The 21899-nt window shown below is 33.8% G+C and overlaps 5 protein-coding genes across 7 annotated transcripts in view; all 5 read right to left on the bottom strand.

Moving 5' to 3' along the window:
• LOC131015234 (probable glycosyltransferase At3g07620) overlaps window positions 1–21899 on the bottom strand; it is a 1181237-nt gene that overhangs the window by 56487 nt on the left and 1102851 nt on the right. The window lies entirely within an intron of this gene.
• On the bottom strand, window positions 1709–3746 carry LOC131015295 (aquaporin TIP4-1). Its single transcript, XM_057943644.1, has 3 exons — window positions 3439–3746; window positions 3072–3313; window positions 1709–2312 (listed from the first exon to the last, which is right to left on the bottom strand). Exons 1-3 carry the CDS (start codon window positions 3563–3565, stop codon window positions 1938–1940), a joined length of 744 nt encoding a protein of 247 aa, XP_057799627.1. The 5' UTR covers window positions 3566–3746; the 3' UTR covers window positions 1709–1937.
• Window positions 6985–9863, bottom strand: LOC131015271 (VAN3-binding protein). Of its 3 annotated transcripts, none has more exons than XM_057943592.1 (8): window positions 9725–9863; window positions 9250–9482; window positions 9053–9118; window positions 8715–8783; window positions 8230–8611; window positions 7976–8143; window positions 7767–7874; window positions 6985–7277 (listed from the first exon to the last, which is right to left on the bottom strand). In XM_057943592.1, coding segments are annotated over exons 1-8 (1206 nt in total). In that variant the 5' UTR covers window positions 9726–9863; the 3' UTR covers window positions 6985–7098. The 3 variants fall into 3 exon arrangements, with proteins under 3 accessions (XP_057799575.1, XP_057799576.1, XP_057799577.1); XM_057943593.1 differs by having other exon boundaries at window positions 9576–9738; XM_057943594.1 differs by lacking the exon at window positions 9725–9863 and adding an exon at window positions 9576–9718 and having other exon boundaries at window positions 7763–7874.
• LOC131015280 (bark storage protein A-like) lies at window positions 11043–13705 on the bottom strand. The gene is made up of 5 exons (XM_057943624.1): window positions 13266–13705; window positions 13106–13173; window positions 12859–13014; window positions 12025–12276; window positions 11043–11530 (listed from the first exon to the last, which is right to left on the bottom strand). The coding sequence occupies exons 1-5, from the start codon at window positions 13483–13485 to the stop codon at window positions 11174–11176; spliced, it is 1053 nt and encodes a 350-aa protein (XP_057799607.1). The 5' UTR covers window positions 13486–13705; the 3' UTR covers window positions 11043–11173.
• Window positions 15551–20207, bottom strand: LOC131015255 (probable tocopherol cyclase, chloroplastic). The gene is made up of 10 exons (XM_057943568.1): window positions 19786–20207; window positions 19168–19412; window positions 18446–18525; window positions 18106–18182; window positions 17248–17417; window positions 17047–17144; window positions 16718–16825; window positions 16395–16511; window positions 16040–16189; window positions 15551–15922 (listed from the first exon to the last, which is right to left on the bottom strand). The coding sequence occupies exons 1-10, from the start codon at window positions 20046–20048 to the stop codon at window positions 15746–15748; spliced, it is 1485 nt and encodes a 494-aa protein (XP_057799551.1). The 5' UTR covers window positions 20049–20207; the 3' UTR covers window positions 15551–15745.

Genomic DNA, 21899 nt, shown 5'->3' with positions numbered 1-21899 from the left:
CCAATTAGGGTTATTTTTTATCATTTGTTTTCACTTCTATTAAGTATAATTCATAATATACTATAATAAATTTTATTTTCATAAAAAATATTACTAGAATATAGATATGATCAGAGAGTGGGATACGATGATACACACAAAATTGTGAGAGACTGAATCTCATTCGATGCTAAAGTGATTAAGATGGGTTTAGTATAATGACAAATTAGTGGTTGTATGGGGTAATCACTAATCATACTAAAAATGAAATGAGTAAATATTTTGAGTATGGATCAAAAATGATAGTAAAATGGAAGATCTTTTGAGGGACCGGGTGAATAATACTTACTTCCTTTAATATTTGGAAGCATGCAATAATAAGAAAATTGATTTGGTAGAGATTACAACAACACATAATGAGGCATAATTACAGTGGGCATATTCCAGCTACCAATGCCCAGAAAATGAATACGCGATTATATAATTGACCATCCAAAACTACTTCATTAAAAGCAAAGAAAGGAGTAGATAACTATAATTCACATGAGTTATACCGAACAGTTGTATAGTCGTTGTTGAAATTATTTGTCCCGCGATGACGTGGACTCCGGCACGTGCGACGCGAATGTAAAATGTTCTGAATTTTCGTTTTCTCTTAAAAGAATCTCGAATTTTCAGTATTTTTACATAAAATGCCTTGCTATATATACGAAATTTGGTGACGAAAAGATGACTTATCTCATCGGATATAATATTTTGGGAATCGTCATTGTTGGAAAACTATGTTAGGGACCACCATTATTGGAAAACGCTGAAAGTTTGAAATTTTTTGTCGTCTTTTCGTCACCGACTTATATAACGGGATATTTTATGAAAAATTCTGAAAGTTTATGACATAAAACACTATTAACCCGAATATACATATAAACTTGAACCCGATCCCGATCCCGATCCGTCCTTCGTATTTTGCCCACGTTGGGGTACCCACGGGTAAAACTATCATCCCTAATATTTTCAATTTTTAATTATATATATATATATATATATATATATATATATATATATATATATATATACTAGGGCAATAACAAAGAGACAAGCACCATTAATGCATAAATTGCTAGAGATGTAAAAACTCATCTACTCATAAGTTTTGTTGTCTCTTCCAACTCCCACCTAGTGGGATGTGGTCCACTGTGGTGCAATCGAATTGAGCAGAGTCGAGCTTGATTTTGTGTGGTGAATACTTTGAGAATTACGAGCTTAATTAAAATTTGATTAAATTAAAATGAATTAATTATACTTAGATTTGAATATATATAATTAATGCTAAATACTTATAATTTTTTAAATGTAAATTACTTTATATTAAAGAATACACTGAATACCCACATACATGTTAGTATATACCTAAACCCACATAATGTTCAAATGATGAATGAATTAATTCAATACTAGCATGAATTCCAGGCATGCAAAATTACTATATATTCTAGAATTAATGGAATTTCAAACATTTTAACTTAGCGTATTGGAAAATTTTTCTAAGTAATCGATTTAATCGAACCTATTAATTACCACTAATTAATAACAAAAACTATTTTTGAAAAGAAGAAATTGGTCGATTTCAACTAAATGGGGTTTTATACTTCACGGGCAATAATGGGCCAGTCATGTTGGGTTCTCACTGGGCCAAAGCCCAAATCGAAGCCCGTTAGAGGTTTCAACATATCCACAAAAGCACATAATTCATTCTCATGAAAATTACACCTTCACATTTTATTAATTTGCTCGATCACCATCATAATCTACAAAAGCACTAAAATTACATATATAAAAAGAAAAGAAAAAGACTAGCAACAATTCAAAAGAAATAAAAATTACACCATAAAAAGAAAGAAAGGAAGAAACCACACAAAATAATATCGACCGCTATATTAACACCGGCAACCTTTGATTCAGAAAGTTTCGTCTCGAGCCAGAGGAACGTGCGTCCTGACAATGAAAAAGTTCTCGCAGATGAACCCGGCGAGGCCTCCCCCGATGAGGGGCCCAACCCAGTAGATCCAGTGGTCGGTCCAGTTCCCGGAGACGAGGGCCGGTCCGAAAGACCTAGCCGGGTTCATGGAGGCACCGGAGAACGGGCCGCCGGCCATAATGTTGGCCCCAACGACGAGCCCAGTAAGGAGTGGGCCTAGGCCCTCAAGGTTCCCCTTCTTTGGGTCAACTATTGTGGCGTAAACGGTGAAGAGCAATGAGAATGTCAAAACGATCTCCATTACTATACCTTGAATGGCCCCCACTCCACTTGCTAGTGAATGAATTGGTGTCGTCTGCAAAAGAAAAAAAAATTATTTTTTCAATATTAGTAAATAGATTATTAAAAAAAAAAAATCCCATATATATAACATACATATTACTACCTCCGTCCCACTCTAATAGACTCATTTCTTTTGGGCATGGAGATTAAAAAACTTACTTGTGAGTAGTAAAATGATGTGGTCTACACCAATTAAATATATTTTTTTTTACTTAAAATGGAGAACGAGCCTATTGAAGTGGGATGTTCTAAAAAAGAAAATGAGTCTATTGAAGTGGACCGGAGGGAGTATATCACAAAACTGAGATATACCGTCCACATGATGTCGATAAAATTTGAATTAATGATCTCTTATAAAAAAAAGATTTTGATATATCAAACTTTGTCATTTAAACTAAGTCTTCTCTAATTTGTGACTAATTCAATTGTAGGGACAACTCATTTACTAATATTACTTTGTTAGTTAAAGTTAAAATATTAGTACAATATAGTTCTTTTCCTATGGGGTTCATTATTTCTATTTTTTTTATGTTAATATATCACTCTCTTCATCTAAAAAAAATTCACATAATATGAATGATACGAATTTTAATAAAATAATTAATAATATTGTGAATGAAGTAAAGGTTCCACGTATAATTGAAGAAGAGAAGGTTAATAAAATGGTGAACTATGTAGAATTAATTTTTTTAAACGAAACAAAAAGAAAATTGTGACAAATAATTTTACGGACGGAGGTAATAATATTATCGAGCAATAAAACATATCTTACCATTCCGCCGGTGATGTAGCTGAGCAGAGCACACGCGGCGACGGAAGCCAACAACTGATCAATCCAATAGAGAATCGACCTCACCACCGTGATGTGGCCGCCGACGAGGAGGCCGAGGGTGACGGCGGGGTTGAGGTGGCCGCCGGAGATGCGGAAACCGGCGGAGATCATCACCGCCACCACCAGAGCATGCGCCATCGCCACAAAAAACAGCCCCACTAGTGGGTCCCCATTCAACTTATCTATATACATCCAATCAAAATTTCAAAAAATGCCACGTGAGAAATTTATGAAGAATTAATAGAACTAATACATAAAGTGTCGAACAATTAATAAAAAAATATTCCTAAATGAGGGGGAAAATCACCGGTGGCCATGGCGGCGCCGACGCCGGCAAAGACGAAAAGGAAGGTGCAGATGAACTCCACCACCAAGGCTTGGAGGGTGTCCGGCTGGTAAGCCTCGGCGGCGTTGCCGACGGCGATCTTCGCCATCACAAAAATAAATTTAATTAATAGTTAGAGAATTAATTAGAGAGGAAATATAGAAATTAATGTAGAATTATTGGTGCTACATATGAATGGCAATAGGCTTTCCCACAAATTGGTGTATTTATAGGAGCATGCACATGCATGAACATGCATATTCATGAGTAAGATTCCATTGAAACACATTAAAGTAACTATTTTTTTATTTAATTATTATATTAATACTATATATATATATCACATCATGATATGGGCTAGAGTTTTGGGCATGTGATGTGAGAATTATTGATGAGTCGTAATGAAAAAATGTGTCAGTTGACTTCTAGAAAATTTCAAGTTTGCCATTTGGATTTGTAATTTATATTCGATTATTTGTTTGATTATTAGAAAAGGCATGCAATTATCTCTAATTAAATTCATTTTTTCTTATAGTTGGGGAAAGGAGGATATATCATAAACTTTTCTTTTAAAATATAAATTATTTTTAATTTTTGGATCATTAAAATTTACCATTGATCAATGGCTTTATTGGATAAATTCAAGATACTGAATTCGAATCTCAGAAGCGAAAATTTTAATTTTTTGAATTCAGACATTTACACATCGAATTCAAATATTTACACACGATTTTTCAAAGATTAAATTTCAAAAATGTTATATTTATGGGTACGTCAACTATATGTCTAAATTTGTTTCTATTTTATATTCTAAAGAGTGATTTACAACTTAACCACACATTTTTTTAATATTTAGATTAACTAAAAACATGGGTATTCAATAAAATTTGGAGTGCATATTGCATCACACATTTTTCTCGTTTCTCTCTCTTTTTCTAATCACAACAACCTAGCTAGTTGTTCACTTATACTTGCATAAAAATAACCTTAATATGTTGTGACGTACGAAAAATTTAAAGAAGGTTGACATTAAGCTCACTTATTAAGTTATATTAAGTGACTACACATTATTATATAATCAGTTGTCTCCATATAAATTAATAATTATATTATTGATAAAGGTGGTGATCTAAACCAAAACTAATTATTCATAAAAAGTAAACTAAAAAGGATCTTGAGGCAATAATGAAGTCAAAAAACTTTTCCTCCACGAATTAAAAGTTGAATTGCTATTGATCATATAAATTGCTCTATGCAATGAGTATGTTTCTATGATTGTTGTCTTCTTCATACATTTTTTTTATTCTGTGCTGATTAAATCTTTCACACTCAGAAGGGGGGGGGGGTCAAAAAAGATTACATTTTTGTAATATGGGGGCATAGCTGTCAAATGAAAACAATGTCTCCATTTCTTGAATTATTGGAGTTGAAATTATGGAGCATGTTGAATTACATCATGCTTGAAATTAAATTTACTCAATTAAAATATGGCATACCATCTTATTTGGTTTGTGAATAATTATTTGAACTATTTCCTCATTCGACAAAACAAATTGTTTATCTTGGAAAAATTATTTATCATATTCTCAGAGAGACAGGGCCAAAGTGATAAGTTCTTGCCAAAAAGTTGGCCAAAAAGTAAATAATATTATTTAATAATGTTGTATATATGGATGTGACCTTGTTTAAATAATCAAAGATTATGTTTTATAAATTAGTAGAAGGACCTCCCCCAAATGAAAATATGAAAATTAAAGATAGAATATTACATGACTCTCTCCCATTAATCATTTTTTAATATTTTCTGATGATTCAATGTATTACTTCAACTTCTCATACGTATAAAATATTTCGCACTTGCGTTGTGACAGCTACTTCAGCTATTCGTGGTGTCCACAACTCTCAAACCTAATATTTTAAGTAGTTAACACACAAAAAAAAAGTTAAAAAGGAAAAGATATATATGCACTAATAGGAAAAATATTCAATGAGAATGTTATCTTTTATGAGAACGAGAATTGAATTTTTAAATAATTATTTAACTTTGGACTTCGAATTATGAAATGAGCAAAAATTTTCTTCACATTAACTGAATTACTGCTATTCGTGCATGCATTATAAATAATTAATTTATTCATAGATATTTATATCGACTTATTCGTTATTCTCGTTCTCATAAACAATAACATTATCAAAATTCCAACCATGCAGTAATAATATACAAAGTTATTTAATTTCTTCATCATGCTTTTCCACATGTATTATACTACTATGGCCCACCACCTAAAAGTACAATGCATTATTGCATAAAAGAAATGGCTAAATTTCAGAGAATAGGTCCAACATTAGTACTAGGTGCTTCTAAAAAAACATAGAAAAATATTTTATCGATGAAGTTTAAATGAGAATTTATATTTAAAATAAATATGAATAGTTATTTCCAGTTATTCCATCGTAAAGATCTAGTACTTATTTTTACATTATACTATCAAATAAAAAAAATATTAAACCATTATATCAAATAGTCAACTTGCCTAAACAAATTAACAATGTTCTCAAATGTAGCATCAAGATTTCCCTTGATTTTTTTTATTTTATTTTTATTTATAGTCTGCATCGTGAGTGAAATACAACTCATCTTGAATTATTGTTAAAGATAACTGAGTCACCACTTTTTGTCATCTACTTCAGTTTTTTCACTGTTTCTTATTCCGTTTGTTTTGAAATTACTAATTAATTGTGGTTGATGCATCTTTTCATGTAATAGTGAGTCAATACCTTTTTTATTTTATTTATTTTTACACTCACAAAGTTTTGTCAGTTACTCATTTTCATTGAGAGCTTAATTAGATTGTGGATTTTTCCATCATGTTATATTGATGAGTTCTGAAAGGTGAGTTTGTTAGAATAAGGAGAGCATTTATACATACAAAAAATTAAAAATAAAAACTTTAAATAATTAAGAATGTGAAGGAAATTTCTAATTCACTAAATTCTTTTTATTTTCGAACCTTTGCTAGTTCATAGGGTAACATTAAATCTGATAACTTAAACCGGCCCCCCACTTGCAATAATTATTGATATAGGTTTATATTAAATACCTACTTATTTTAATCTATTAACACTATATTTTCTAGTTGTTAAAATAGATAATCAAATCTGAATGGGCCGACACAGGCCGTTGCCTGCGGCCCACAACCAGTTGGCCCAATTCTGTATGTTAAGTAATTTCAATTTTCATTGTTGGGCCGGCCCACAAATTATTATTATTATTATTATTATTATTATTATTATTATTATTATGATCAACCTTAGCTATAAGAAAAGGCAATAACATAATTCGAGTTCATCGTGCCGAGGTTTTTAAATTTAATTGTTAGTTTATTAAAACGAAAGTCAATAGTATTCGACATTGGAATTTAAATTTGGTGAAAGTTATTAGCATTAGACATTGGCCACCTGTATTTTCTTAGCACACTAGTATGAGAAAATCCCATTCCAAGATTGCTCTTTTAAAAAAACTTAATCGATCACTTAAATTTTGTCACTTCACCATAAATATGGACCCAAATAATGTGACAAGATCTAAATCTTGCCAATTTTCACATTTCCCCTTCAAATATATATATATATATAGTCATGTCACACAAGATGCAAATGCAACATATTTTGTATGCCTTCAACCCAAATCTGCCTCTCCTCCTTGTTTCTGCATTCAAATTCAATCACTCTATCTGCAGTTTGCACCGCAAAGTACCCTGCATCCTCCTCTTCGCGCCCCGGCCATGCCGGGATGTCGCTGTATATGCCCGAGACCACGCCTACAACCAAACCATGACGAGATTTGATTAGGTTAAATTGTTAGAATCGCAACGACTGCATTAATTATCAAAATATAAAGAAAATACTCCATCCGTCCCACTTCAATTGGCACACTTACCTTTTTTGTTTGTCCCATTTCAATTGGCACTTCCCAAAAATAGTATGTGGTTCATACCTTCTCTACACACATTAAATAAATGGTCCTCATCCACTTTACACACTCAACCCTTTATTCTTAATCTTCGTGCCCAAAGTAAAAGTGTCAATTGATCATAAGATTCGAGTGGCAATTTCGCAACTAATAATAAGTTTGATCGTAAGTTATCGTTTAAAAAGCAATTCACAACTAAATCCATTATTTATCGTAAATTAAAGGTTAAAACAGTAATAGACTATTTTTATTTTTTATATATTATTAGGTAATTTTTATTTTTAGTATTTTAAAAATGATATTTTAATATAGTTCACTCCTAAAAAAACTTACATACATTTCTTTTTCTTGGTGAATGTGCCTCCAATGTGTTTGCTTTTCAACTTAGCCACCACCTCCCAATTGGAATTTATGTTGAACGACACTTGCTTCCAATGTAAATCCCCTGCACCCATTCAAAATTAAATTTTACAAAATTTGTATTTTACTAACTTTTTATTTTTAATTTTCAAACTTTTACTACAAAATACATAAGCTCTTCTCTACCTTTTCTTGTGCGCTTAAGAAGCTCGCCACCTTTAGCTACGAAATTAAGCAAATTCGAGATGTTTGATTCCTTGCAGCCCCAACCACTCTCCTCCGCCAAAGCCACGGCGGCGCCGCCGCCGCTCTCTCCATGCAGCCGCGCTCGTAGCGTGGCGGCGCCTCTCAACGCTTCACCACATAAAAAATAGTACTACTAATTACTTCAACCAAAAACAAAATAACAACATTTAGTTGATATATATATATATGTATACCTGTGGCGGCGGCGGCGGTGAGGGTCATGATGTCGCCGTTGGTCCTCGCGTTGATTGCCGAGTGCACGACGGCGAGGATGTGATCGCGGCCGGCCCCCAAATCCTCGGCGATCTCTATGCAGTGGGAGGCGACGAGCGCGGCGGCGGACGCGATCGCGGCGGGTTTTTTGGAAGTCTTCCTCTTGGCTTTCGCCGACGAGTTCGATTTCTCCGGCGTGGCCAGCGACGAGGCCGCGAGCGCCGCCACGGCGGCTGCGACCCCGGCGACGGATACGGCCGCGTGGAGCTGAGCGTTGTGAGCGCGAATCTCGTGCTTCTTCCGCTCCTTCTGGTCTTTGATCCGCCTCCCCATCGTCTTCCTCTTCACCATCGCTCTGTATGTCTGATGCAGTTTGCACGAGCCAGAGTAATTTATATTTTTTGAAGTTGAATGTCTTTTTTTTCTTTTTATTGGAAAAAATAAAAAGAAATGTTGTCGTACGTACCCCGTTGGAGAGTAGGTGTTGGTGAGATACGAACTCCGGATTGAGGGCTTGATGCAGTAGGAGTAGCTCCTGTGTTACCGGAATTTTTTTTAGAATTTATACGAAATTAAATTCGATGAAATTATATATATACTACCTTATGCAGTAGAGAATAATAATCTTGCTTATTCGTTATTATTCAACACTATATATTAATTTATTCATCGTTATATGCTGGATATATATTATTCATTAGTCTCACATCGAAAAATATCATCTCACTAGAACCTAACTATATATAACGTGTATTGGTTAAGTAAAACACTAGATGTAGCATGAAATATGTTATAATTACGTACCTTAGTCTCGTCGCTCTCCCGCGGCGACTCCGGAGGGCTCTCCGAGGCTAATAAGGGTTGATTTTTCTGTAATTCAATAAGTATCGTCAATTTCTTCATGTTCGATTTCAATTTCAAAGTAGTACATTCCTATCTGTGAATAGTTAGGTCTATGATTCAAATTTCATCGCGATTAAAAAAAATAAAAAATCACATACACAAAGCAAGGAGCTTCCTCGGTCGGGCTGGCCGGGTTTCTCCTCGCCGTGGGTGCTACAAAGAGCCTTGGAGAGCTCGACGGCCGACACGCTCCACGACCTCGCCAGAAACTCCATCGACTCGGTCGGGGTCTCCGGCTGAGGGCACGATACCGCCGGAATCCACTCCACAACGTTTTCTTCCTCAATGTTTTGGAGTCGTTTGGATTTGGACAAGCTCGATTTCAAAGACACTGCAAACCACACAAAAGAGGTAAAAATCCGAGTTAGTTAATTCCACTCCTTCCATATTTATTTTTCATATTAAAAAAAACATATACACTCACTCTCTACAAGTCTACAACCCTACTCAAAATAAAGCTCAAAATGCTGATGATGATAGAAATGAACAAAACAGCATGCTTCTATTTATTAGTAACGTCCCAAAAATTAAACCAATAAAAATTTAGAAACCAATAGAGCTTTTGAACCCAACTTCAAAATGTCTGCTTTTGTGAAAAAAAATTCACTTCTTTTCTTGAATTTTTTCAGCTTTAGTTTTTACTAATTTTTTTATCTTGAACGGCGCGTTCATAATTACAAAGGGATCTTTTCAACTTCCATTAACACTGTTTAAAGCAGGAAATTGAGGGCCCTCAGCCCATTATATGGTAGCTTTATTTGGATTGAAATAATGAGGAATATTTGTCTGAGTCTGACCCAAAAATTCATCTAATTTTTATGAAATTTAAAGTGTAGTGCTCTTGGGATTCTCTTAGTCTTTTGCAGAATTTCTGCATCGAATTGTCACAAGAAAAGCTCCCAATTTCTGAATATGAGTTTTGGTTTTTATATAATTTACAAAATTAATAATTTTAGTACTACTAATTTATGTATAAAATAAAAAAATAACGCTAACGTAAGTTAAATGCAACACGGTGCTCACAAAAAATATACTATTACATTTTGCACTATAATGTTGTTTTGGGATAATAGCACTTGAATACACGGACTCTCAATTGTTCTGATTTTTCACACGTTTGTCAATTTTCAACGAAGTAATGTCATCGTAATTGACTGAAGTGAAGGTGTAGACATCCCACTATGCTGTTTAATACATGCATAGGCCGTCGAAAACATGTAGACATTCTAGACGTCCACCTCAACATTAATTTTGAGGTAATTGATAATCATGTGAAAATTTAGAACATTTCAATATATATTAGTGTGTATTTTGGAGATAGTTTTTTCAGTGTCTAATGATGATAGGTTGATAGTGAAATATGTATTGATGTGGAAGGTGTTAATGTGTTATAGTCGAGCTAATTTGAGAGTTAAGAAAATATTTCGAATCGATTTAGAGGACACTCTTCATCATAATTGAATCATCAATATTTTAAGTCAAACTCAAGGCTTAGTTGATTGTCAGTGATCGTGAAGAAATGTAGAAATATTTCATTTTCGTTTTTCGATCTTGGTTTCAAATTTTTCCTGAAATTCAAAATGGGAATTATATTCATTTGTGAATAATTAATTTATTGTCGATGCTTCGTGTTTGTAGTTTGTATATTGAAGTTAGCAGCCATATGAGGACAATTTAGTGAATAATTGGGATTTAATCAATTTATGATCATTGTAATGATGGTAGTTTACTAAATTCTAGGCATCCAAATAAGTTATAAGTGCGGCTTTTAATCTTTTACTTTAATGTCTAATCAAGTAGATTTAATTGTGGTGCACTAAGTATAAAGTATAATTAATTAATTAATTAATGCCCCCACGTACGCCATTACTAGCCTTTCAATCCTAGGTCAGTTTCATTTTTTATTTATTTTGCATTTTGAATGATTTCTTTAAATATTTTTTAAAGTTAATATACAAAATCAAAATTCGATCAAAGTTGGTGTATTTTAAACGACATATCTTCTACCATTCGACATATCTTCTACCATTCGGACTCCAAACTAGCCAATATCCTAACGAACTCCACGACCACAGCAACGGCGTTTTCTGCCGCTAGCGGAGCAAAGGCGGCGGCCTCGTTCGAGCCGGCCGAGCCGCCTCCGGCGAGGTCGGAAAGCGCACGGAAAGCAACGTAGGGCACCCTCTGCTGGTGGCAAACCAATGCCACGGCGGCAGTCTCCATATCCAAAGGGCTAATTCCAAATTTATTAAACAAAAAATCTCTATATGCAGCATTGTCCAAGAAAATATTGGCACTTGCACCCTTTGAAACAATCGCCACTTTGGGAGAAATAGACAAACACGTTGTCGAATTCACACATTTCTCCAATTCTAAACCCTGATCATATTATCAAAAACAACATATATATACCAAAAAAATCAAGAAAGTAACATATTATATGTAAATTCTGATTCTTAACCAATACTTTAATTAGTAAAAGAATTATATTAATTTTTAATTTTTAAAGATTTGGTACAAATTAGAATTTCGACCACACTTAATCTCACTTAGAAGTGGAAAAGTTAATTACGTGACAATTCAAAAATCAAAACTTCCTTTGAATCTGGATGTCAAAACTGATCTCTTCGCCAAAATTGATCTATTCTGGTATGCAAATTCGAATGAAGTTTCGATTTTCACGTAGAATTAAGTGTGGATCGAAATTTTAATTCAGGCCGAATTTCCAAAAAGTTAAAATATTCATATATTTTTTTTGATGAATACAATATTGATTGAAAATTGAAATTTGGGTATAGTTCGTGTTATTATAAGAAATTAACCCTTTAATATATAGCAAAAAAAAAATCAATAGGTAAAATTAAATGTGATACCTCTAACTTCTTGGAGATTTGGAGGTAGTCGGAATCTATAGGGACCCAAAATGCATGCTGGCGTTGCTCCGGCACGCCGTCGACCGGAAAAATTTCTTCCGGTTGATACCAAACATTGTTCAAGAGATTGTCGTTGGAGCTGCAATTACTAACATTTGTAGCATAATTTGCAAAATTTAAGTATCCAATTTTTCTTGTGTAGTCTCCATTTGCTTCGAGGGGTAGTTCATCATCTGGCCCTTCTCCATACCTCTGAAAATTTTAAAAACAAAATATTATTCATAAATTTTAACTATAATATACTCCTTTCGTTCACGATATCGTTTCCACTTTAGTTATTTTGATATGTCTATATATGGAGTAATATCATTTTGAATAATATTTATAGTAGTAGAGTCCACAAACTCCACTCACAATAGTACCCATTACTAAATGTCATGTGAATTGAATCACTTGAGGCATACACGCAGGCGGGATTGAACCCAAGACTTCTCACAAATGAGAGTCTTTGGGTGCCACAACTTTACCGCTCAAGTTAGGCCTCACTGCCGATTTATTCGTAGATTTTTATTAACTTATTCATAAAATTTTATAACTTTGTTCGCTAAATTGATTTTTTCGTAGATGTTAGATTTGGACCATAGATATGATACTCCTATAATTTATAAGTCATCTCATTTATTAAACAAGGTGTATTCTCACTCTATCCACCCTTTATGTATATGATCAAGAATTAATTGAGTCGATATTTGATCAATCTTGGATTTTGCTATGCTCAACCAACAACAACAACAACAATAATAGTAATAAATTAAATGGAAATTAAGATAATACCTGCCAATTCCAAAGGCCTGTATGTGACCAAAATTTAGGAATTGCAACATCTCCTATATTCATAGATGGATTTACATTTCCAGCTATGCCATAATGCACCACTCCTTTCACGTTCAACAAGCTTATCAGCAGCTGCGTCGTCACGCCCGCATTTAACTATATATTCACGTCACAGTTCTCACGATAAGAAGTTTTTATTTCGAACATTTCTCATATACATGAGAGAAAGAGAGAGAGAGAAATGTACCATGGAAAGGCCAGTCATGACTAGTACAACTTTTTCTTCATGTATGGTTCCAAATCGGAATCTCTTTCCTGTTCAAAGCAATATTTGTTGAAATTGATTAAAACATATTGAAAAAAAGTTACTTAAAAATATAATTTCACACACATATATATATATATACCTGCAAAATCAATGGTGAGATTAGAAGGTTTGAATGTAGGGTGGTTGAGAAGAGGGTTCATCTCAAACATGTTTGGAATCACTAATCCAAGATAAGGCCCATCTTTGTTAACCTTATTAATCAATCTTTGTGTTTTTGCAGGTATTGCTGCATAACATGGGATTAATCTAAACAAACCCAAAATTACTATAACCAAAAGCCTTTGAGCTACCATCTCCATTTGCCAAACGTGTGTGTGTGTGAGAGAGAGTTAGAGAGAGAGAGGATAGGTGGGATTTATAGAAAGAAATTAAATCAACTTGAGATTAAATAACAAGTAAAACTGGATTTGAGAATCTCTAGTTGAAATTGAAATGAGATAATAATCCTAAAAATGTTGGGTTTTAAGAAAGATATAGTATTAAGTTGCTTCAAAAAATTAAAAATTAAAATGATACTCCCTCCGTCCCATAATAAGTGGCCACATTCTTTTCGGCACGGAGATTAAGAAATTGAGTGTTATATGTTTTAATATAGTGTGGCCTACAATTGTTGACCAAATTAGTGAGTAATTGTTGACTTAATTAAAGTAATTTTGGCATTTTTAGAAAGTGGCCTACAATTGTTGACCAAATTAGTGAGTAATTGTTGACTTAATTAAAGTAAACTTTTGCCATTTTTAGAAAGCAGCCACTTATAGTGGGACAGACGAAAAAGGAAATGTGGCCACTTATTATGGGACGGAGGGAGTATACGTTAAGTCAAGTCCTGGAGTTGATAGATTCGAAATAGAATAGTTAATCATAGTACATATTAGTACAAATTAAGGAATAGATTCGAAATAGAATAGTATATTCCTCCTATCGATTCACTCCACGTTAGAAAAATTGACTTTTCAATATTACAATTTACAAATTAAGGAATAATTAATCATAGTACATATCATGCCACATGGTGATGCGGATATCCTTAATTCAAATATGGGAATTCAATAATGGCAATCGTAAATTTCTTTTTTTTTTTTGTTCACTCGTGGAATTTGCACATTAAACATTGATTTAGTGGGTGTTTGAGCTTATAATCTTCTTTTTTAATTGTTTGTCATAATAAGCTTTTAAATAGCTTAAAGAAGTAAAAATAAGAGAGTATTCGGCTGAGCTTATAAGATGATTAGGAGCTTACGAGTTTTTTCAAAATGTTTGACAAAATAAGATCATAAACAACTTGTAAGCTCTAAAAATAATCTCCAAAAACTTATAAGCTCCCTAAAAAATAAATTCATCCACTTCAATTCATTTTTTTATAATTTTATATGTAACAATTATTTTATATTACTAGTATTTAACTAGTATAATTTTTTGTTTTCATCCTATATCTTCTCAAGTTCATATCTCTTCGATTTTCTCTCTGTAGCCTAAAAGCTTAATTTTTCAAACACTTTGACAACTTATAAGTTCATAAGAAATTATATCTTATAAGCTATTGAAAAATTTTATAATCTCCAAGAGCTTATAATTTCTTTAAAATAAGCTTATATAGCTAAACATTTAATAATAATGGTCAACTTCGTGTTATATCCAAACTAATCCAGATTAATTAGCAATATCACTTTGCTACAAATCTGACTCGGTCTTGATGAAGATAACAGAGCACGCGACACCTCTTTTCTTGTAGATTTTTCATTACTCCAAATTCAATAATAGTCATCGCCTTGTAATTATATTTTTTTATATTTTATGGCTAGTTGCCAAAAAACTTTGGTATTTTGACACTTTCATTGTGTAATAGCAAATTTTTTTCTTCTTCAATTTCAGCACTCTAACTTTCTATTGTTGTAATTCAATGTAATGGCTCCGCAGTTGAAATTAAATCAAAAATTCGAATTTTTTAAAAAACCAAATTTAACATCTTGCGAGTGATAGGCACTTGACATAAAATGGCTAACTAAAAACCAACTAGAAATATTTACAAGCACTAAATTTCAAGTAACACAGGTCCATACAAAAATAATACTAGTACAAAGAACCAAAAATAAAATAAAATAATAACGATAAAAAAAAAAATCCTTTTCACCAACAATTTGGGCAATCCAGAATTTTTGAAATTACAACATAATCAACTCATTGGCAATGTTCCTTGGCCACATATTCATTAACCATCTCAATAATCAACTTAATGTGTATATATTAAAGCATTTTGTGTACTACTATATGATACGTATACGCATGCATAACTTGCAATAACAAAATAATACAAAATCTACGTAAAAAGGTCTAAACTACATCCACTTCCACAAAATTTATCAATTCCACAAAATATGATAGCTAGTATTTTTCGGCATAAATATATTTTCACTGTGTTTTACAGTTTTTTGCCCTAAAACCTGATTTTATCTCAGGAAGAAGAATTTATCTACACATAAATTGGTGCAGTTTATTTTACTAAAAACTATAAGCAAGCAAGTGTTGAAATGTCTAAACACAAGTGATCGATGCTGCTACTTACAAGCCAGGGGGTTTGAGGAAAGGAGCCAAGCCGAAAATCCCTTCTACGTCGACGGGAAGCCCGATAACATTAGTAACGAGGTCTGGCATTCTAGTCTTGCCTTTCCATGTCGAGAACCACGGCCCTCCCCCTACCTCTGCAGCTGCCATGCTGCTTGTAACATCCAAAATAACCTAACCACGGAAATGGAATGTTCTAGTGAAATCTAACTGAGGCAGGGACGTCTGGAACATTTCGTATAATTTTGAACGTGATGAAGTAAATGGGGGAAAAGGGACGCCGGAGTATACCTTTCCTTCAGTTCCATCATAACGCTTTTCCCACAATCGCATACTTAAATCGCCAAAACAAGTGTCCCTGCAAGCTGGACTAAAGCCGGACTCCGTGGTGGGAGCACGCAGTGGTGTGCCAGGATCTTTTGTGGTCACCTTCAATTCCACCTGCTCGATAAACTCCTGATTAGAGAAGGTCCGACACAATCTATGTCTAAGGTCTCTACGGACACTCGAGAAGAGGCATAATTAGGTTTAATCTGTTTCTTTCGTCTCAAGCTCTACACCTAGTAAAATTATAGCATATGGAACTTCATTGGATAAAATACGTGCAGCATGCGCAAAGCAGAGACAAAAATGTGAATGTGATTACCGCGTATGCTTCATTCTCGGCAGAGAAGAACCAGTGACCCCATGGATCAACTTCCCAGCTGACCATTCCATTCCATGGTACGAACTCGTAGAAAACACCATCATAATGAACTCCAATCTGCATACACAATTTGATTTGTGGATCTTTTGTTATAACAATAAATTTCACAAGTAATGTCACCAAAACAGGTATTTCCTCATAAATTTCTTTCACCAAAGCATTTTACTATGCGTCTATGATCATATTCTGATTTCTACAAAAAGCTTCGACTTATCCTAAACATGGTTTGAAACAGACATAAGATCCACATAATAGATGAGTACCAGTGCAGCATTTTCAAAAGTATCACCCATTCCCGGCAGCTGTCTCAATCCACCACCAGCAGTCAAAGCAACTTCTCCATCTGCTCCTTCAAAGACATTACATTGCACCTGTAGCATAGATGCATGCGTGTCACCAACCGATAAACTCTATCAAGAGATCCTGCCCACTGCATGAGATTTTATATTTTCCACTCTACATGGGAATTCCTCCCAAATACAATAACATGCATAAGTAGTATTACATTGATACTGAAAATTTTCCAATTTCGTACATGAAGATTATACACAGAACAAAAAGAATAATCAATGCAAGAAGAGATTCCATATACCCAGAACCACTTTCTAGGGAAGCCACCACCCCAGTTCTTTTCTGAATATGATGGAGCATTTTTAAACTCATATCTTTTATCATCCCACTCAATCCAGCCTACAGCAAGAAATCATATACAAAGGTAAGCTCGTGCAAACAAAAGATATTGAGCATTACATACTCCGACATTCTAGACCAAAGTAGTTTATAAAAGAAATACCTGTAGAAAGTCCTCCCGCCATACATATTTGCCAATGAGGTTCAAATACAGGAAAAGCAGCAAGCCATCCTGCTGTGGACTTCTGCTTTGACCCAACATTTCCCCATCCATAAACAGGGCGTGTGCTGTACGCCCAGCGTGCAGTCTTTACAATTTCTGCAAAATCGTTCCTGTCAAGCTAATCGTGTCAAAACAAGCAGCGTCTAGTTGGTTAAGAAGTTCCACAAGCCGTAGATAATAAATACTGTCGAATATAATTAAAATTCAAACTTTAAAAGATTATGCAGGTGTCACTTGTAGTTCGAAGAATCACTATATAAACAATCTGAGGTGCAGCTCATTGTAAGAACCACAATTGTTCAAGTGAAAAAAGAATGCTTTGTGCAATGCAGGTAAAATACCTAAAATTTAGTTTAAAAAAATATATGGTCACATGAGACTGAAGGCTTCTTCTTCACCTAATTTGATTTCATCGTCACATAGTCGGCGTGATTAAATCAAAGCACTAAGTATTGTGACTCCAGAATAGCAACTATATTGTGAAGTGGAAGGATAATATTTCAGTGACTCTACAAAATATCACTGTATATATAAGCATGTTTATTTTAATGTCCATTAAAATGTACCTGACTCTACATTGTTCAATCATATAAATAGTACTAATATATACGTCATGAACCTAGACCTTATTGCCCGATTAAATTAAATAAATAACTAACAATAAGTGCTTACTATCATCGTTCATAAATTGAAAATCTTTTCCTATGTCCTCAGACATCACTGCAGGAAGACCTCAAAAACAATGTAGGATAGTTGTGTAATTCATTATTAAATAAAGAGTTTCAGAAGATGTTTTACCTTCCATCATCACGAATAGAACCCTGGTGCCAAAGTGGGGTAACTTGGAAGCCCTCCAAAACCCTTTTGTTGAACTCCTGAAGATAATAATTAGCAGAGTTACAACGGAAAACTAGCATGTCCCAATCCATATATAAAAGTTGAAAGGTCCTCAACTTAGTAATAGTAGTGAAGGTATGCACATAAAGATAATGCTCTTTCAAAATGTAAGCCACTTCCTGGTTTTGATTGTATGTACACAGTATTGGAGTGTAGAAATATCTTAGGAGATGTGCAGTATAATAATATGGATAAACTAAACAGCATTTAGCATTTCAGCTCTTATAGGAGGCGTGCTAACCTGTGGAGGGATCTCTCTCTTCGGGGGTTGCATATTCTTTTGCAGCGCAAAAGTACTCCCAAGCATTAACTCATGCCTGTCTATCAAAAGCAAGATTATCATAGATGACCACTGCATAATTTCATGGAAGACAACAAGGGAAAAATGTGTACTTCTAAATTTAAGTACTAAAACAATGCAATGGATGATTCCACTAAGAAAGAGGGGATTTCCGCGTAATGGAAAGAGAATACTATTTGAATGTAGTGATGAAGGAGCTTCAAAAGCTATGCTGAAAATCATCCTATTGCCTAGTTATAGTCGTCATCCTGGTAATGTCAAAAGACTCAAAACCGTCTCTCTGATAAGTGCCAAAGAGAATGACAAGTACAAAAAGGTTCCTTGATAAGTAATCATGGTCTACCAGTAACAGAACCGAAAACAAACTGTAGCAGGTCTCCGACATTCTTATAAAGATCTGTAAATAGTCCCTACAGCTCAATGCGCAGTAATACCATCATAATATTCTGAAACATAGAAACTGAGCTGCTAATAATATTTCAGAAAAGAAGATAGTAATTGAAACTTGACTAATGATCATGAAAATATTCACTATCATCTACAAGGTTCTGCTCACCCAAGGATATCTTTTCCCCTGTGTATATATAAAACAGAAGGCCATTGTGATGGGCAAGTCAAGCAAATACAGACAGATATACATATATCATAACAAACAGACATACCTCCCCAAAAGTTCTTTGATTCTTCAGAGAACTGGCAGATATACTTGTCGTCAGCCCCTAAAATTTGAGCACCAACTCCAGTTGATCGAGGCCCGTACTGTGCCTCCTCCAGTCTGCCCAATTTCTTAGTAAATGCCGGGTTCTCTAAAGAGTACATGAAGCAAAAACTTTGCCTGCATTCTGGAATTGAGACCTTGAAATACCAGCCTTCAAAAAATTTACGGGCAGTTCCATCAAAGTGAAACCTGAAATAAGAAAATGATAATTCATAGGAAAAGAAAACGAAGGATAGCACACCTTTAGAGTCGCAGAGAGAGGTAAATCACTTAACCATTCCATTTAATACAATCATTGTTCCTTTCTTCATACTATTATCTAGTCATATTCAGCTCAAATTTGGCCTTGCTAACATAACTGTTTACATATAGTTTTATACAGACATCGAAATCCATATAACGAAGACATCGACAAATCATAAGAGCTCCAGAGAGCATCGCCATCAACCAAAAATTGCAACTGCAACTCAACGAATTAAACAAAATTATATGCGCAGGAATGCTCTTAGAGACTCGAATTCACAACATATAACAAAATAATCCAGGAAAAAAAATATATTACCCGCTGTGAGGGGTTCGGAGGGGGCGGTTGCGAGGCGTGCGTTCGTAAAAAGGTTCGGCACTATCAACCTCGTTGCCATTCTCATTAGCGATTGGCCGATTAACCGTGTCGGTATTCAACGCAGCTTTCACCGCAAAACGCCGCCGCGAAATTTTCCCGAACGGCAGCTCCGCCGGAGAAAACGGAAGTGCTGTGGCAGTTCTAGGACGGAGAGACGACGAATTAAGGCAAGGATTTCTGGCGATTGCAGAGAGATTCTCCATTGGTCGAGCTCACGGAGCGGAGTGTGTGAAGTGTGAGTGTGTGTGGCGGAAGGTGGCGCGGCGGCGACACTTGTAGTCGACTGCTGGAAATGGGTTGACGTGGCGGAATAAACCATCATCGGTGATCACATAATGCGGATTTTTTTTATTTTTTTTTGTTATTTAGTCATAAAAAAATGGTCTTTTACCTATAAGATATTAACCATAAATATCGGAATGAAAGAAAACTAAAAAAAAAAACTCATATAGGATTTTTTTTTTCCCTTTTTTTCTCTATTTTTTAAAAAATCCAAAATAATACTCCCTCGCTCAATTTATCCCAAAAAAAAAAAAAACGCCGTCGTTCAATTTTGACATACTCTTATTTTTTTGGATGTCCCAATTATTCTTCCCTTTTTATATTTAAATTATATTAAAATAAACTTTTTAATGTTAATAAATAATTAAAATTTTAAATCTACATAATACTTTAAAATAATATTTTATTATTAAAAAAATATTTCGCGTGCATCGCATGGAAGCCAAACTAGTATATATATTGCTAAAGTTTATGTATTTATATTACAATTTTACGTAGTTGAAAAAATACCAAAATTTACTAATAGTTTGTGGATTTACAATCAATTAACGTCTCAAAAAAATACATTGTTCAATGCAAATCAATAAAGAGTAATTAAAAGTTCCAAAAAACCCTTTCAAGACTAATAGAAAATTTGAAAGAAAAATATCTAGATATTTTGGTGAAAATTTTAAATAGATAATAATAATCATTAGATAAAAAGTTTTTGTCAAGATCCTCGTCATTTATTTGATTAGTCTCCGACTATAATATGTTTTCATTTCATTTTAATGCTATTATCTTTATTAGAGCTATTTTATATAATAATATAAGTAATTTATAGAATTTGAATAATAAATGAAAGAGATGTATACCTTGCAGCTTGTTGCGTTTTAGGTTGTAAATTATAGATTTGCTTGTTGGATGCTAAACTGATACTATTATTTTAAAATTATAGAATTCCAAGCAAATTCAGGTGGTTCCTTTAACTGGTTTACATGCGGTAGCTCCTTTATACTCTATGTGTGACTTTAAGGAGAGATTGATATAATTGTGCCTGACTTAAAGGAAGTCAGAATCATGCCTAACACTAACCATGAGGTCCGTGAAGAAATTGATTACTTCATTTTTGAGATGCAGTGTGTTTATCAGGGTGATTCCAAGAAAACATTTCAAAATACAATTACGCGTTAGTGAATCTTCTGCTGAATTGCTGAAGAATTCTGATTTCGATTCAAATAGTCTACAAGACTTTGGTGGCGACGCCATTTTTGGAGTTGAATTTGCCCAGCATGCTTGAAGAATCTTCTACTGAATTGCTTAAGAATTCTGATTTCGATTCAAACAGTCTACAAGACTTTGATGGCGACGCCATTTTTGGAGTTGAATTTGTTGGTATTGGGTGGGCAGTTTCATCTGATGGAATCATTGATCCATGATATTTTGATGTAAATGCCTTTATTGGTAAATGTAAATAAAATATTTAGTAAATGTAGGTATTAAAGATTTAACAAATGATGGTCATGATAATGATAATAGTGGTTATGCATCTATCGATCTTCTTTATTATATTTTGTTTAAATCATTTGATGTTTCAATAAAAGATATCATTTCAAATACTTACCTGTCTTATTCTAACAACATCCACGATAATTTTTATTTGAAAGAACAAGTAAGAATTGTTCACCCATATCTTGTACAACATAAAAATTTTAACATTCATATAATATTAATAAATAATTTTAAATATAAAAATACTTTTAAATAATATTTATTGTTAAAAAAAATATTGT

Source organism: Salvia miltiorrhiza, chromosome 3, assembly GCF_028751815.1.
Source record: "Salvia miltiorrhiza cultivar Shanhuang (shh) chromosome 3, IMPLAD_Smil_shh, whole genome shotgun sequence".
Classification (NCBI taxonomy): Eukaryota; Viridiplantae; Streptophyta; class Magnoliopsida; order Lamiales; family Lamiaceae; genus Salvia; species Salvia miltiorrhiza.
Note: the sequence above shows the minus strand (reverse complement) of the source record. Positions and strands in the feature narration are given on the sequence as shown.

Excerpts from the sequence above, each read along its gene's own strand:
- LOC131015255 (XM_057943568.1), bottom strand. The coding sequence starts at position 20,048 with ATGGAGAATCTCTCTGCAATCGCCAGAAATCCTTGCCTTAATTCGTCG. Across the intron at positions 17,145-17,247 it reads GGCGGGAGGACTTTCTACAG|GCTGGATTGAGTGGGATGAT; the intron begins GTATTTCTTTTA and ends TTCTTGCTGTAG. Across the intron at positions 16,826-17,046 it reads TCCCTAGAAAGTGGTTCTGG|GTGCAATGTAATGTCTTTGA; the intron begins GTATATGGAATC and ends TCTATGCTACAG.
- LOC131015280 (XM_057943624.1), bottom strand. The coding sequence starts at position 13,485 with ATGGAGATGGTAGCTCAAAGGCTTTTGGTTATAGTAATTTTGGGTTTG. Across the intron at positions 13,174-13,265 it reads TCTCACCATTGATTTTGCAG|GAAAGAGATTCCGATTTGGA; the intron begins GTATATATATAT and ends TGCTTTGAACAG. Across the intron at positions 13,015-13,105 it reads TCATGACTGGCCTTTCCATG|TTAAATGCGGGCGTGACGAC; the intron begins GTACATTTCTCT and ends GTGAATATATAG.
- LOC131015295 (XM_057943644.1), bottom strand. The coding sequence starts at position 3,565 with ATGGCGAAGATCGCCGTCGGCAACGCCGCCGAGGCTTACCAGCCGGAC. Across the intron at positions 3,314-3,438 it reads CGGCGCCGCCATGGCCACCG|ATAAGTTGAATGGGGACCCA; the intron begins GTGATTTTCCCC and ends GGATGTATATAG. Across the intron at positions 2,313-3,071 it reads GCTACATCACCGGCGGAATG|ACGACACCAATTCATTCACT; the intron begins GTAAGATATGTT and ends TTTCTTTTGCAG.
- LOC131015271 (XM_057943592.1), bottom strand. Across the intron at positions 8,784-9,052 it reads GGGAGAGCGACGAGACTAAG|GAGCTACTCCTACTGCATCA; the intron begins GTACGTAATTAT and ends CCGGTAACACAG. Across the intron at positions 7,278-7,766 it reads ATTCACCAAGAAAAAGAAAT|GCGTGGTCTCGGGCATATAC; the intron begins GTATGTAAGTTT and ends GTTTGGTTGTAG.